Raw genomic sequence first — 17,893 nt, 5'->3', positions numbered from 1 at the left:
AACATTGATGGTCTGTACAGGGCCGCCATCACAGAGGGCAGTGTCGGACTGGGGCATGAAGGGCCTACAGGGGAATGCAATGCTAGGGGCCCGGTGAAGGGGCGTGACAAGCCTTGGGTAGGTGTGGCCATCCCACATTATTAACATTTTGGATCAGCACTCCTAATAGAAGGTTAAATGCCCTGGTGCCTGTCCACAATAGTAATAATAAGCATACAAGTCAGGGCGCCACTCATGGGACTTATATACTAATATTAAACACACTCAGAGAGCCATAAATAGATTTTATGTTTCGGGTCTTTAATGGGGTTGGGCGTCAAGATTCTGAGCACACCCAGTGTGCAGGGGTGCCAAGAGGGGGTGGGGTGGGGTACTAATTACCCGGACTTGCTGGAGAGGCACTGCGGGGGACCGGGTCTGGCACCTCTACCCCTCCCTCTTACGTCACAGCAGCCCAGCACACACTGCTGTGTGCTGGGCTGCACTTGGGAGACTGCTCGCGGCTGCTAAAGCAGCAGCCGAAGCAGTCTACTATGCCTATGGGGGGGTGCGATCACGCTGATCACGCCCACCAATGGCTTTGCGCCAGGCTGAGGGGCACACAGTGCCCCCCTCCCCAGCGAGAGCAATCATGATTTTTTTTCAGGGTTTTTTCTAAGGGGATGTGGCCACGCCTCCAGCAATTATGCCACACCCCCTGTCACCTGGGCTCGGCGCAGCTGTCGGCGGCCCTGCCAGTGTGAACACGCGTCAAATCACTCGCAGCTCCAGCCGGCAGCATCTAACGCACTTCCGGGAAAACAAACCAGAAGTGTGCAACCAATGACGTGCCCGGCGACCAGACAGCGCTGCTAAAAGTGACCCCACCACCTGAACTGAACAAAAACAAAACATACCATAAAAAACATGACAATAAAATCCCATGAGCAATCAGATTCACATGAATAAGAAAATCAAGCAATTGCATGTATACATATAAATAATGCAAATTTTACAGCTAGAAAAAATCAATACAAAGGAAAACCTGTATATCAATAGAAAGATGGATAAACATAGATAAACCATATATCAAATATAACTCTGACCTCTGACAGAGAAATTTATAAAATACTGTGTCTACATCAGCCAGGCTCACAATCACTGTATAGGTAGCTATGCAGGGGATGGAAAAAACTGCAAGAGTCCGTGGAGAGGAGGGGGCGGATCCAGGCTCCTCTGTGTCACGTGGTCTCTGTGTGTCTGGGCGCTTCCTGCCTCCTCCACCTCCCCCCTGCAGCAGCCCAGATGTTTCCAGCATCCTGCTCCACCTCCCCCTGCAAAAGCCTGGGCGCTTCCAGCATCCTACTCCACCTCCCCCTGCAGCAGCCTGGGCGATTCTAGCATCCTGCTCCTCCTCCCCCTGCAGCAGTCTGAGCGATTCCAGCATCTTGCTCCACCTCCCCCTGCAGCAACCTGGGCAATTCCACCACCCCCTCCACAGCAGCTTGGACTTAATCAGCCTGCTTCCCAGGCTCTGCTGTTACAGACTCCTCCCCCCCGCCGACGGCGAGTGACGTCACCGGCAAAGCTGATTCCGGAAAAAGGAATCAGTGTTGCTGGGCTGGTGCAGAATCAGACAATGGAAAGAGACTGCCGCCCACCGCACGCGCTCACCTGCTGCCCGCACTCATAGTAACAATCTAGCAGGCGATGACCAGCGCTAGGCCACGCCCTCCAGCAATAGAGGGCGTGGCTATGAAGTAGCGGGGCCCCACGGGGAATCCCCCGAATCCCCGGCGGCCCAGTCCGAGCCTGACAGAGGGACTGCCAGGACTGCAGTCGCAGGCCCAGACAGACAGGGGGCCCGCCTCTGCAGCTGTGAAGGAGGATCTGTATCATACTTGCCAACCCTGAAATAGCAGCAGTCTCCCTGACTCCCTGAAGAGTCTAGTAATCTCCCTGATTGCACCTTACCCCCCATTATGTAGCTGTTATATTAAAAACAGAAAAATTATACATTCAAAGGGGATCATTAGTATAATTTCCCTGCATTGGTTATGAGGCACAATGATCCCTATGGCTACATGCGTTTTCTGAAAAGTATCAGTGTATTTTCATTGACATGTAGATCTTACTAACTGCTTTGGTGCTCATTTATATTTGGATGAGAGTCAATGTCACGGCACGCCCCTCAGATGTAGCTGTACACGTCCACTGTAACGCCGTGCTCATAGGTGCTGCTTTCACAATCTCCCTGAAATGCTTTTTCAAAAGTAGCCAAGTATGATCTGTATAGATATCCTCACAAAATGGCCGCCACCATAGAGGAGACAAACAGCCGATAATACGGATGAAAAAATACATATGGAACACAAGAAAGCATCACATTTAAGTTTAACATAAGTCAGAGAGAAGGCAACTGTTACATTCTGCTCCTCTGGATTAGATTACCTTGCTCATTTAGACTGTGTGACTAGGCCCAACAGTATCGGCGCAGCCATCTTGACTCTGGTCATGTGATCATTCCTACAGCAATCTGGTTCATGCAATTCTCCACATGATCTCTGCACCCTTTCCACTCCAAGGACAGCCTATTTAAACCCTTCCAGTTCACCTGCACTTGGCTAGATCAACAAATCATTTTCCTGACTACCTGGTTCTGTGATCCTAGTGATTTTGGCCCTCATTCAGAGCCGTACACTCTGAGCAGAGCGCACGCTCTGAATGAGGGCCGGCCTCCATAATTATGGAGCGTCCTCCTGGACGCTCGTATAGCTGTGGGTCACCACCCACAGCCTATACGAGCGTGCAGTTTGATGGCCGCGATGGTCTTGACCATCGCCACTGCGAGCCGGAGCCTGCGGATGAGTTTTTCAACCGCAAGGCCCGGAGTGATTTTGGCTCTATAAGAGCCAAAATCACTCCCACTGACATCACTAGTGATGTCAGTGGGCCCGCTTCTGACGGTAGGCGTTCCCATGGGAATGCCCCCGTCTGGGAGGCACGCCCCCGGCACGCCCACCAAAGGGGGCGTGCTGTCAATCAACATCGACAGCACGCCCCCTTTGATCAGACACAACGAGCGAAGGAAAGTCCTTCGCTCGTCGCGTCTGGCGCATGCGCACGACGGAGCTCCCTCCGTCGTGCGCATGCGCAGTGCACAACATCGACCCACTTGTGAGCGGACAGCCGCTTGCGAGTGGGTCTGAATCAGGCCCTTTATTCCTAGGTGTCAGCTGTATTATCTTCAATACTCCAAGCTGCATCTTTCTTGTTACAACTGTGGGCCTGATTCAGAGTCGCTCGTTCGCTCCGAGCGATGTTCGCACAACTGCGCATGCGTACGGGTCGTAATGCGCATGCGCCAACCAGTCATTGCGGTCGGAAATCGAGCGCTCGCAAAATAGCGAGTGCCTGCTAATTTGAGTGACAGGATGAGGCGTTTGTGGGTGGTAACAGGGGAAGGTGCTTGAAAACGGGGAGGGGAGATCCGAACGCAGGCGTGCCAAACGGTCAAAACGGGCGTTTTAAGGGTGTGCATAATTAACAAAGCAGCGTCATCGACCACGTCACTTGGTTGTTTCTTAGCCTGAACTGTTCGCATGATTGCGGTAGGAAAATCCTACCACAAGCACTGCGAGCAGTTCAGACGCCTTTCGATGTACTCGATTAATCTAATAAATAGCGGAGATGACGTAGGATGCAAGCGGCCAGGGGGCGTCTTTACAAAATAGCGAGCGCATGTTTCGTTCACTCGCTCAGACATAGAGGCGTCAACAGACCGCAAAGAGCGAGCGCTCAATTTAAATAGCCGGCCCCTTTTTCTGAACGAGCGAGCGCAAATAGCGTCCGGCTCTGAATCAGGCCCTGTGTTCCTACTAGCTAGGATTACCCACCGATCTGCTCTGGTGTCTGCATTATAGAGCTTCAGTGAGTCTACTAATCAGAGGCGTAACTAGACGTTTTGGCGGCCTGTGCCAGAAAGATCATTGGAACCCCCCATCATTCTTTAAAGGCTATGGTTTTCCAGGTCTGTATCCCTTGTACCCTTATGTCTGTATCCCCAGCACCCTCATGTCTGTATCCCCAGCATCCTGCTCCCTGTCTGTGTCCACAGTTCCTGCACCCTAATGTCTGTGTTCCCAGCACCCTCACCTCCATATATGTGTTCCCAGGTCCTGCACCTTAATCATGCTTGCCTACCCTCTCGATTTCTGCGGAAGCCTCCCGAATTAAGATGGGAGCTCCCGCTACCCCGCAATTTATGCAATCCCCCGCTTTCTCCACTGCCCTGCTGGAAATCCTACCTGCGCATGCGCGATGGGGCCAAGGCTTGTATACAGGAAGACGCAGGGGCAGGGAGTCTGTCTGCTATGGAGCCCGGAGATGCCTCCCAGGTCCGCCCCCTGCACAGCTGACAGTCACATGGGCCACACACTGACTGCTGGGAGAGACTGATGCTCCCAGCATTCCCTGGCCAGCCCAGACTTCCCAGCCATAATGGAGGACAGACAGCTGGGGGAGGAGCCTACGCTGAACTGACTGAGGAGCTGTGTGACTGATCAGAGCTCACTGTAGCTCGAGCAAGAACCATGTCAGTGGTGCTGCAGGAGTGGACAGGCGAGGGGATGAGAGAGAGAGAGAGAGAGAGAGAGTGTGTGTGGGTGTCTATTACTGTGTGTGTGTCAGTGGGGGGACCATTAATGTGAGTCTGTGTGGGGGGGTCCTATTACTGTGTGTGTGTGGGGGTCCTATTACTGTGTGTGTGTGGGGGTCCTATTACTGTGTGTGTGTGTGGGGGGGTCCTATTACTGTGTATGTGTGTGTGGGGGTCCTATTACTGTGTGTGTGTGTGTGGGGGCACGTGGTAATAGATACACCAATAGATGGATCTAGACATGCCTTTTGGGCGGTGCTGGCCACACCCCCCAACACCGCGCGTGTCGTTTGCTACTTCCGTAAATGATCTCCCTCAAACTACTTTTCAAAAGTAGGCAAGTATGACCTTAATGCCTGTGTCCCCAGCAATCTCGGCCATAATGTCTGTGTCTACAGCACCCTCACCTCCAAGTCTGTGTCCCCAGTCACTCAAACAGTTACCAGGCCGCAGAGGGAGGAGGAGGCGTCAGCACGGAGAAAGAAGAAAGGAGGCGAGGCGGCATGGGGAGGAGCACAGGAGGCACTGTGAGAGAGACGTCATGACGTCTCTCCCCACACACACTAGTGCAGGCAGGAGACGGGAACATCACTGCCTGGCAGTGCTCCAAAGTGTTAAGGCATGCCTGGACGCACCGCTGCATAACACACATCGCAGCGGGCCCCCCGCGAAAATACATATTGTGGTGGTGGCCGGTTCCGCCTCAGGGCGTCCAGCGCGATGTACGACGGCATTGGGGGCACCACCCTAGTTATGGCCCTGCTGTAATTGTGCTGTCCATCTGAGGAACTAGTTAATCACTCAGCCTGCTGCCTATTAAATCTGCAGAAGACTTCCAACCTGGTTAATCCTGCTTCCAGTTCAGACCTGCTCTGCAGCACTACTGCTCCCGGCAATACCAGTCCCACCCTGGTTAAACCTACTTCAAGTGTTAATCTATTTTACACTACTGCAGCTTCCAGCAATACTTGGCTTATCCTTCCAGCTCCATCTTCAGCTGTCTGACACTGCTTCAGTGTAATCTACTGTACATATACCCCGTGATTCTTGTTTAAGTGATCCTGCAGCGCTCAGCTCTCATATACCATTGTGCCTCATCTGTATACTATATGGAGAAAGCTGGTTACTTTGTCTACGTGTATCCCACTCATCAGTCCGGAACTCTCTGCACCAATTCACCTGCGGACTTTGGTTCCTGTACGCAGTTTACGTTTCATATTCCTGCAAACTATCATCGGCTGCTAAGAGTGCACATTCCAAGATCCATCTACAGTGTGCTCCTATGCTAATACATCTGGTTTCAGTAGTGTCCCCTACACTGTACACAGACTCCAGTTCTCACCTCCACCTGCAGAGGGCTCATGCTATAGTGTGCGTTAGCTGGTCCCAGCCCGGGATCCATTGAGCCTACCAGTCTCAGTGCAGTCCATTGTGCATTAGCCGGTCCCAGCCCGGCATCCATTGTTTCTACCAGTGTGCATTAGCCGGTCCCAGCCCGGCATCCATTGAGCCTTCTGGAACCAGTCTAGTCCAGTGTGCGTTAGCCGGTCCCAGCCCAGCATCCAAGCCTACCCGGGCCCAGCATCCAGTATACCAGTTCTAAACCAGTAATCTTCTGGTTCCAGTCCGGTCTCAGTACCAGTCCCAGTCCAGTGTGTGAGAGGGAAGTAGGTGCATACAGCGGGGCGCGTGGCCGATCCATGATGCTATTTTGGGGGCAGGGCCAGGAGCGTGACCGCCACCTCTTCACAAAGCAGAAAATAAAGGCATTGTGAAGCAGGGGGCGGAGCCACGATGATGAGATTCAGCGCGAATCGCGTCATCGGGCCCCCCTGCTGCAGGGGATTCTAGTAGTAGTCCAGGGGCCAGACGGCAGCCGGGAGGCTTGCCTGCCTTTCCAGGGGGTCAGGAGCGGCACCCAATATTCGGGAGGCTCCCGACCAAATCGGGAGGGTAGGCAAAGCCTGGGTAGGTGGGGTATATGTGGGTTTGTTAGTGAGGTGGAGCTGTCATAAAGGTATTTATGTATCATAATGAGGTGGTTGAGGCAGGGCTAGGGTAGCTAAATGTGTGGGAGGGGGGTGGCTGAGGCAAGAGCATATTTGTGTGAGAGGTAGGTGGCTGGGGTATATGTGTGCCAGAGGGAGATGGCTGGGGTAGGTCTGGGTATATGTGTGTGAGAGGGAGGTGGTTGGGGTATATGTGTGTGTGAGGTGAACCTGCTATGAGGGTATTTATGTATCATGCTGAGGCAGGGCTAGGGTATCATATAATTTATATGATACCCTAGATTGAAATGTTATAATAACACCCACCCCCAAAGCCCAAACTTTGACATTTTATCACAAATTGATGCCTCTCCCCCATTGTAGCTCCACCCATATTATTCACAGCTCCACCCTCATGGGGCCCTGCCTATTTTATCAGAGAATCGGACCCCACAATTTGTGATGGCATCCCTGGATCTGTAAACATTGACCATCAATGTCCATCCCTAGCAGCTATTCATATTAACCGATCAGGGACATTGACAGTGAGTGCACTGATGCCATTGTTATGGGGACCCGACCACTTCTAGGGCTCGCATACCCTGGACCAAGATCACACCATGACCGCTGCTGGAAGAGACCATGACGTTCCTCCCAGCACTCGCTGTGGTCACATCTGTACCAGACAGTGAGGACAGAAACTGACATAGGAACCGCTAGCTGAAACCCCCCCCTATCAGAGGCTGGCGGTGAGCAAAGTGGTAAGCTGGAGTCCTCCAATTTGTACTGGAGGCACTAGAATGTGGTATAATGTGAACTGGGGGAATTACAATGTGGAATAATGTGAACAATGGCATGTTTCAATGCAAATTATATCATGAAGCCCCCAGACTGCCCACTTCCAAGGTGAAGGCGGTGGATCCACGAGACTGATCTACTCTCTCGAGAATCTGGGAGAGCTCCCCAATATTCAGGAGTCTCTCAGACAAGCATAAAATCTATTGCTTTTTTCTTTGTAAAACTTCTGATGCTGTGTTCCACCTCAGGGAGAACATTGACACAGATGATTACACTGATCTGGGGACATGATAAGCTCAGAGGATCCACCTCTGTGCCATCCTGAGCCTCAATGCAGATACTTTGCAATCTGGGGTCTTCTGCTTTTCCCCTGCCTAAAATGCAGAAGCTATATTTCCAATATGAGAAAGCCTCTCAATGCATGGACAAAAAGTGTCAGTGAAAATGCTACTGCTGTAGGTTCCATGCTTACACATTTGCTTACCAGCAGAGGCGCAACTAGGGTCTTTGGCGCCCAGGGCAAGATGAAGAATGGCGCGTGTTTGCGAGCATCAGAAAAATGGGCATGGTCACTTGCCACAAGGGCCGTAGTCACTGAAAAACGGGCATGTCAATATGACACACCACACATTTCTCGTCATTCTGGGAACATTCCTTTCCATTCCATATACACTCCAGCCCCATCCTCTCCTCCAACACCCTGCTCCTTCCCTCACTCCAGTCCCATCCTCTCCTCCAACACCCTGCCCCTTCCCACTCACTCCATCCCTATCTCCTCCAACACCCTGCTCTTTCTCTCACACTCCAGCCCCATTGTCTCCTCCAACACCCTGCCCCTTCCCTCACACTCCAGCCCCATCCTCTCCTCCAACACCCTGCTCCTTCTCTCACACTCCAGCACCATCGTCTCCTCCAACACCCTACTCCTTCCCTCACACTACAGCACCATAGTCTCCTCCAACACCCTGCTCCTTCTCTCACACTCCAGCACCATCGTCTCCTCCAACACCCTACTCCTTCCCTCACACTACAGCACCATAGTCTCCTCCAACACCCTGCTCCTTCTCTCACACTCCAGCACCATCGTCTCCTCCAACACCCTACTCCTTCCCTCACACTACAGCACCATAGTCTCCTCCAACACCCTGCTCCTTCTCTCACACTCCAGCCCCATCATCTCCTCCAACACCCTACTCCTTCCCTCACACTACAGCACCATAGTCTCCTCCAACACCCTACTCCTTCCCTCACACTACAGCACCATAGTCTCCTCCAACACCCTGCTCCTTCTCTCACACTCCAGCCCCATCCTTTCCTCCAACACCCTGCTCCTTCCCTCACACTACAGCCCCATCATCTCCTAAACACCCTGCTCCTTCCCTCACACTACACCCCCATCGTCTCCTCCAACACCCTACTCCTTCCCTCACACTACAGCACCATAGTCTCCTCCAACACCCTGCTCCTTCTCTCACACTCCGGCACCATAGTCTGCTCCAACACCCTGCTCCTTTTCTCACACTACAGCACCATAGTCTCCTCCAACACCCTGCTCCTTCTCTCACACTCCAGCACCATCGTCTCCTCCAACACCCTACTCCTTCCCTCACACTACAGCACCATAGTCTCCTCCAACACCCTGCTCCTTCTCTCATACTTCAGTCCCATCCTCTCCTTCAACACCCTGCTCCTTCCCTCACATTGGCCCCTCCTCTCCATCATTCTCATTAATTTGCAGTCACGGAACTCAGTAAACATTAGAGAGAGTGGGTCTGCAGTGTTGCTGCCTGCTCCTGCGAGTCAGTAATATCCTGACCCTGGTTATCACGGCTGCAAAAGGTCTGAGGGAAGACCGCAATGTGATGGTGGCCAGACAATATATGCATAGGCTCATCTGCAGACTACCCACACATGACTGTGACTATCAGCTCCCCTCATTATACCTATTTGGTGGTTCTGCAGCAGTTGACAAGCCTAGAAACCCAGAACATGTAACATCAGCAATACAGTCTGTTATGTGCAACACATGCATGGTGCAAGAGTAATTACCTGTGCTGCAAGCCAACCAGCCACAGGGTGATCACATGGGGCACATCCAGCTGCGTGAGCCAGGTCCCCGATGCACTAGACTGATGTGCTGTGTGCTCAGACAGGGATCACCGGAGGCGGGAGTTTTCACTTCCCCACTCCGGCAGATGAGATGTATGTTTATAAGAGGGCTGATTGAAAAGTAATGAGACTGCCTCTGTTTTTCTGTCCCATAGGTAGACATGGCAACTCTATGCTGGTTATTGTGAAGCTCATACATCGATGTGTCTGAACCTGCGGTTAGACTGCCGTAGTCTTCTTTGTTTGGTCATAGTGAGTGGAAGAACATGATATGTTTCTTCATGGTGGAAGAGGAAGACGTGTCTGTGAGATTATGTCAGAGATGTGTGATTGAATATTGTGTTAAACTTGGAAAAAGCAGAAATGAAACACATGAAATGTTACGGCAAGCATATGGTGGAGAAACAATTAGCCGTGCTTCAGTATTTCGGGGGTGGAAGCACTTCAAAGAGGGTAATATGTGAGTTCTAGTAAACCATCCACCGTGGTTACAGATGTCAACATTGCCAAAGCTGCGGAGATGTTGCGAAATGACAGCAGGTAACTTTACGCAAACTTTCGGCTTTACTTGGCAACTCATTTGAATGGGTTCAGCATATTGTGATAAAAGAACTAAAAATGCATCGCATGTGCGCCAGGTGGGTACCCAGAAATCTCACAGAAGTGGCGACGAGTTGAATCATGCAAGAACACCGTTCAAATGTCAGAGAGGATACCCGATTCCCTGACATCGATTGTGACATATGAAGAATTGTGGATTCGTCATTATGATCCGGAATCCAGACAACAGTCCAGTGTATGGAAACACACAAATTCGCCTCAGCCCAAAAAATTCTGTGTGATTCCTTCAGCGTTTAAAGTCATGCCTATGCTGTTCTTTGATGTGCACTGTATGATCCTACAGCACTGGCTTCCCCATGGACAGACAGTTAATGGTGACTACTATACAAACGTCCTGAAAACCCATTTTTTAAAAAGCCACAGCTGCAACACTAAAAGTAATGTCACAAAACCGTCTACTGCACGTCTTTGAATCATTGTTGAAATACTGCAAAACATGCAGGAAGCTAATTTGAAAAATAAAAATGTTCAGATCCTGTGGAGTCATCTGATTCAGAATATAAAAATCAGTCTCATTACTTTTGAATCACCCCTCGTACATCTCATCGGTAGTACTTCCTGCTTCACCTCGTTAAAGAGGCGAAGCAGGAAGAGATATAGGATAGATCCATGCCATTATACATCTTCCCCTTTGACCAATAGTTTTCATAATAGTTTTGAACTGCCTTAACATTGATTAGACACCCTGAAATATCTTACTAATGTGCAAATTAAACTTACTACATTTTCAACTTTTGCAAGTGTTTATACAGTATCACTCCTTCAAGATATATATTTACAAAAGTCACAGAGAAAAACTTAAATCTATTATTCTTTAGAACAGATAGGATTCTTTAAGATAAAAGAAAATACCTGTATGTGGGTCTCAGGCAGTAGCACCCTTCCTGGACAAGGAGAGGACCAGGACCGGCCGGGGGGGTGAATAGCTTAGCTATCAGGGTAGCAGCATGCTCCAACCTGGAGCTGGGTTAGAGGAAATTGGCAGGGGGGTAAAGGCCAGGGAGGGAGGGGGTGAGCCGGTGATCCAGGCCAGGTATACAGGATGCAAAGGCTGCAAGCGTTGCAGCGCAGCCCGGCCGCTCCTAATCCTCCATGAATCCATGGCATGCTCGCCTCCCAGGCTGCTGCCTGCACAGCCAGTGTATATATATGTGTAGTACACACACTCAGGGCCGGATTATGGGCGGGACGATAGGGGCGGTCGTCCAGGGGCCCTCACACGTAGAGGGCCCCCACACAAATTCAGCGTAGTGCGATCCGCACAAAGCAAAGAACACACTGCCGCCAGGTGGTGGTGTGTTTGTTGTTAGTACAAACACACCGCCGCTGACACCCGGCGGCAGTGTGTTTGTTTTGGCAGCCAATGAGAGTCAGACAGACTCTCATTGGCTGCTGCACCCACGGAGGGAGCCGGGCTGGAGCTCACTCATGAGCTCCGCTTTCCGGCTCCCACAGTGGGTGATGGGAGAGATGTCATGACGTCTCTCCTCATGACATCTCCCCCATAGACTACCTGCTAGAGGAGCGGATAGCAGCGGTCGCGGCAGGATTCAGATAAGCGGGTTTTTTATTTTATGTACTTGTAAGGGGGAACTGGCACTGCATGGGGGGGCACTACCTAGGGCACTGCATAGGGGGGCCTCTACTGGGGGCACTGGCACTGCATGGGGGGGCCACCACTTGGGGCACTGCATAGGGGCGTTCTACTGGGGGCACTGCATGGGGGTGGTACTACTGGGGACACTGGCATTGCATAGGGAGCCACTACTGGGGGCACTGGCACTGCATAGAGGGACCACTTCTGGGGGCACTGGCACTGCATAGGGGGGCCACTACTGGGGGCACTGCATAGGGGAGCATTACTGGAGGCACTGCATAGGGGGGCAATTCTGGGGGCACTGCATAGTGGGGCACTACTGGGGGCACTGGCACTGCATGGGGGGGCACTACTGGGGACACTGGCACTGCATAGGGGAGCATTACTGGGGGCACTATATAAGGGGCCTGCATAGGGGGGGCACTGCATCGAGGAGCATTACTGGGGCTATTGTATAAGGGGCACTGCATAGGGGGGATCTACTACTGTGGGCACTATATAAGGGGCACTGCATAGGGGGGACTACTACTGTGGGCACTATATAAGGGGCACTGCATAGGGGACCACTACTGAGGGCACTGCATAAGGGGAACTACTACAGGGGGCCTGCATAGGGGGAACCATTACAGGGGGCACTGCTACTGGGGAGATTGCATAAGGGGCACTACTACAGTGGGCATTGCAAGAGGGGCATTACTACTGGGGGCATTAAGGTGCATACAAAGAAATAAATATTCCTAAGGTGACAAAAAATGGTGGTATATAGGTGCCTCAACAAGTTTGTTGTCCAGGGGCCCCCACAGACCTTAATCCGGCCCTGCACACACTGAGCCGGCACAGACTGCCTGTCACTGTAGTGCAGCCGCAGCACTGTCACTGTGACAGGCTGGCAGCGACTGCCAATCCTATCTGTGGCAGGGAGTCTCAGGGCACTGATGACAGAGGTGGTCCTGTCCAGCGGGAAGTGCCCCATTATCCTGGTGGCCCAATCTGCCCTGGCCTGCGGCACCCCCCGTCTGCTGGGCCTGCTACGGCGCCCAGGGCATGTTACGCCACTGATTACCAGTTACTAATACTCCACATGATCTGAGGAATAGACACCAGCTATAGTGTAATTGTATTGTGCACCACAATATACAATTCTTTGTCTTTCCATTTTCTATATTTGAATTTTTTGTGAACTGGTAGTACCCCCTTGCCACACATATACTGTATATATTTAATTCCAAAAAGAAGGCATTAGGGGCCATATAGATAACGAGATATAATCTATACCTTGTGCGGTTGGCTTTTTTCTTTCTGTTACTAATTGTAATTCTACTTTTAAAACATTTCAGTTAAGCTGCATACATACATTGACATCTGCTGTTAATTATTGTTTGACACTACTTAGTAGGAGTGGCCCTTGATCATTGATAGTTAACAGCCATCAATGCTTTGCCACCAATGATCGACAGTTTTGCCATCAATGGTGATCAGCTATTGATGGCAGAGATGCAGCGATGTTTTTTTTTTATGCCCCAGCACATGGCTCATGTTTCATAGATCTGCCCAGTCATGCTGCTTAGCCCCAACTCCCTTCCTTGATTGGCCTGTCATGGACATTTGTCCCGCAGCAGGGATGTCATAAATGGTTGAAACCATTGATGGTTTGTGGCCAATGGTTTCATGTCATCGATAAAGCACCAATGGCACCATCTACTGAGACTATCGATAGTGAACCCTTAGATCGCCATCCCTACTACCTAGGGTAATGTTGTGTGTTATTCCAACTGACATTACTCACAGAGTTCTACTTATCACTTTGTAACAGCTTTTTGTGGAGCTTTCCTAATACTATTGTAGAGTTCCTAATTACATCTGTTGACTTATTGGGCATACACACCAGACCATAAAAGTGAACGATATGAACGATAAAAATATCGTTCATCGATATATTGTTCATATTGTCCAGTGTGTATGCACCAAACGACCAATGATGCGCGCTCCTGCGGGTCATTAACGATGTTTGCTGTCGTGCAAACATACAGGCCAATCTGACGATATCATCAGAAAGTGCCTGTTCAGGGATGTGACAGGATGACGTCACTGAACGATTATGTTCAGTGTATACACATAATGGACCTCATTCAGAGTTGGTCGCGAGCGCCGATGCGCTCATAACCGACTCGATGGTTTGGCCTGCGCACGCTCAGCGGCCGCACTGCATGTGCGCAAGCCCGGAGCGACAGAGAAACTTATTACCAAAGGAGCGGCTGTCGATGTTGATCGACAGCTGCCCCCGTTTGTTAGGCGGGCCGGGGGGTGGTTTCCAAAACGGAGGCGATCCTTTACGAACGCCTACTGTTTTGTGGGCAGCCACACTGACATCATCAGTGATGTCAGTGGGGAGCTTCCTGCTCCATCAGAGCAGAAAGCTCCCTGGGGCTTACGAGTGCCCAGACCCAACCTTAGGGTCTGGTCGTAAGCCGCGATGGTGATCACCATCGCGACCATCAACCTGGTCGGTCGTTAAGCTGTGGGTGGTAACCCACAGTTTAACGATCGTCAAGGATTCGGCCGTTCAGGATGCAAGCGGCCGCCCTGATTCAGAGCGACCGCTTGCAACTAATGACCGCCTCTGAATGAAGTCCAATATCTTTCACCAATATCTTTCAGCACATAGGGCCTGATTCAGACCCACTCGCGAGCGGCTGTCCGCTCGCAAGTGGGTCGATGGTCTGCACTGAGCATGCGCACGACGGAGGGAGCTCCGTCGTGCGCATGCGCCAGACACGACGAGCGAAGGACTTTCCTTCGCTCGTTGTGTCCGATCAAAGAGGGCGTGCTGTCAATGTTGATTGACAGCACGCCCCCTTTGGTGGGCGTGCCGGGGGCGTGCCTCCCTGACGGGGGCGTTCCCACGGGAACGCCTCCCGTCAGAAGCCGGCCCACTGACATCACTAGTGATGTCAGTGGGAGTGATTTTGGCTCTGATAGAGCCAAAATCACTCCGGAGTTTGCGGTTGAAAACCTCAACCGCAGGCTCCGGCTCGCAATTTCGATGGTCGCGATGGTCACGACCATCGCGGCCATCAAAATGCACGCTCGTATAGCCTGTGGGTGGTGACCCACAGCTATACGAGCGTCCAGGAGGACGCTCCATGAAAATGGAGCCCGGCCCTCATTCAGAGCGTGCGCTCTGCTCAGAGCGTACGGCTCTGAATGAGGGCCATAGTCTAGTGTGTATGCCCCTTGAGTAGTATATTCTAGTTATTTGATTCAAGGAGATTATTTATTGTATATGTGGAATAAAATGCATGTGTTTATGTGTGTCTTTTAAAAAAAAAATAATATATATATATATATATATGTATATATACATATGAGACTACCTGCGCTTGTGAAGTGTGTTTCTTTTCTGGAGTGCCGCTGACATATATGCTATATATATACACTATATACACTATATATACACTACCTTTCAAAATTTTGGGGTCACTTAGAAATTTCTATTTTTGCCAGAAAAGCACTGTTTTTTTCGATTCAGATTACTTTAAATTAATCTGAAATACACTATACATTGTTAATGTGGCAAATGACTATACTAGCTGCAAACGTCTGGTTTTTAAAGGAATATCTACATAGGTGTATAGAGGCCCATTTCCAGCAACCATCACTCCAGTGTTCTAATGGCACTTTGTGTTTGCTAAGCGCATTAGAAAACCCTTGAAAACCCTTGTGCAGTTATGTTAGCACAGATTCCAATGGGTTTGCTCGTTAGAGAAGCTATAAATCTGTCCTTCCTTTGAGCTAGTTGAGTATCTGGACCATCACATTTGTGGGTTCGATTATACTCTCAAAATGGCCAGAAAAAGAGAACTTTCATGTGAAACTCGACAGTCTATTCTTGTTCTTAGAAATTAAGGATATTCCGTGCAAGAAATTGCCAAGAAACTGAACATTTCCTCCCTTCAGAGAACAGCACAAACAGGCTCTCACCAGAGTAGAAAGAGAAGTGGGAGGCCCTGGTGCACAACTGTGCAAGAAGACAAGTATATTAGAGACCCTGAGAAAAATCTCCAATAAAGGAGATTGAAACGTCGGCTACATGATGGTCTAATGGTCCTTTAATATAATACTCTGTGGAAGTCCTGCGAGTGCCGCCATCTGTACCATATAATTCAACGGTGTACACCACCCCTGGGAGGGCACCTAGGCAAGATGTATATTTGACTCAAGTGGAGTGCCAGTTTTACATTGATATATATAGAATAGAGAGAGAGTATTTATGTACTTCCAACATATTTTACCAGTTTCAAACTTTGAGAAAGAATCCCGGTGCTAGATAATTTTTATATATCAATAATGGGCCTAGATCTGTTTTATTTTGTCATTTTCTATAATATTTTGATTTTATTAATTATAGGAAGTGCTATCACTAAATTATTACGTGTTGCACACTGAAGAACAATAAAGAGAGAAAAAGAAGAATTTGTATGTTTGTGATCCACATTAGGTTATTTTAATTTCAAGCGTGTCGCCCTTGTTTTCTGGGCGTGATGAAGCCAGTGGCTGCCTTAGACGCAGCTACACTGGCCCGGGCAGCGTGATTTACCTGGACATCCTGAGTTACTCAGATGTCCAATGGTCACACAGCTGATCCTATCGCTGTGTCTCCGGATGCAGCAACAGATCAGAGAAGCCGGCAGTGGGGTCCTTATTACTTAAGATGCCTCCTGCTGCTTTTGTACAAAGACACAGCGACTGTGCTACAGAGTTAATCTCTGAATAAGGCCCATAGTGTCCAAATGAGTTCACTAGTATCCAGTACCAGATGTATGTCTGTCAGGTGGTGCCTAAGTGATGTCACTGGGCTGCATTCTAGCTCAGCCTGTAGATTGGACGCCATCTCTTTATATTAAATTATGAAATTATACTCTCTAGAAGTATATTCAGAACTGAATTTTATTGTTCTATTATATACTTTAATGATAACCATACGGTGTAATGGTTAGCATTACTGCCTTACAGCACTGAGGTCGTGGGTTCAATTCCCACTACGGCCCTAACTGTGTGGAGTTTGTACATTCTCCCTGTGCTTGCGTGGGTTTCCTCCGGGTTCTCCGGTTTCTTCCCACACTCCAAAAATAAATTAAATGGCTCCCCCAAAAAATTATATACAGTAGATTGTAAGCTCCACTGGGGCAGGGACTGATGTGAATGGCCAAATATTCTCTCTGTAAAGCGCTGCTGGGAATATGTGTGCGCTATATAAATAACTGGTAACTAATAATAAATACAACTTAAATTCTATCTATAATTGACATTGTAAAAAAAAGAATAAATTATTAAACAAAACCATAAATGAAATAACAATGTAATGTTTTCGGACATCTCAACCTCTTACCTTGCAATCACCTGTCTCATGTGATGGTGCCGGCTTTCCAGCTTTGGATGATTTGGTTGGTACTGGGGAGTATTCGGAGACTCCAGTCATACACCTCAAATTATGGAGACTGCTGAGGTATTTCTTTCTGAGCGCTAACAGATCCTGTAGATATTGGAGAAAATCCTGAGTCTTGGAAAACATCCACGCTGAGTCCTCATCTTTGTAATGGCAGCACCCTGACCCCTCAATATTTGTGGTACTTTTGTATTTTTTTAATGACCCAGAAATTGCTTGTTTTCCACCTCCAACCACAAACATAGAGGTGCTACGGACCAATCGTACTGGCGAGAGAGTGCCATTGTAAGATGCGTTACCTTCTGTAAGATCACGACTGCAGGAATTCGGATGAAAGGCTGAATGGATTTTTTTTAGCATTATTTTTGTTTTTAGAACTTTGCTGAATAATTCCAATTTGCATTTGAACTACTCTCTTCCAGGTAATCCAACCTTTTTGAGCAACCGCAAGCAGACATCATAGGTAGGTGCATGAAGAAGACTGGCACTTGTGACCTTTGTAGTTGATGCACCCATGGACCTCTTCTTCTCATGCAGAGCAAACACAATTCTCCCTAAATATTACAATACTGATTTTTCCCCTAATAAAAAGTGCTTCTTCGTTCACCATCCTTTAAGTGTACTGCAAAGCTAGCTAGACCAGACACAAAGACCCATCACTGATACAGTCTCCGACAAAGGAGCTCAAGTGTTTCTCT

General features: G+C 49.5%; 1 protein-coding gene across 1 annotated transcript in view; it reads right to left on the bottom strand.

Annotated features, from left to right (window-relative positions):
* CUNH13orf42 (chromosome unknown C13orf42 homolog) overlaps positions 1–17,555 on the bottom strand; it is a 44,753-nt gene extending 27,198 nt beyond the window's left edge. Inside the window, exon 1 of the mRNA XM_088469075.1 lies at positions 17,139–17,555. Within this exon, the coding sequence (XP_088325201.1) occupies positions 17,139–17,555 (417 nt within the window). The remainder of the gene's footprint in view (positions 1–17,138) is intronic.
* Between the last annotated feature and the right edge of the window lie 338 nt (positions 17,556–17,893).

This window comes from Taudactylus pleione, unplaced genomic scaffold (genome assembly GCF_031769625.1).
Source record: "Taudactylus pleione unplaced genomic scaffold, aTauple2 ptg000089l, whole genome shotgun sequence".
NCBI classification, from domain to species: domain Eukaryota; kingdom Metazoa; phylum Chordata; class Amphibia; order Anura; family Myobatrachidae; genus Taudactylus; species Taudactylus pleione.
This window is presented reverse-complemented; position numbering and strand designations above follow the sequence as displayed.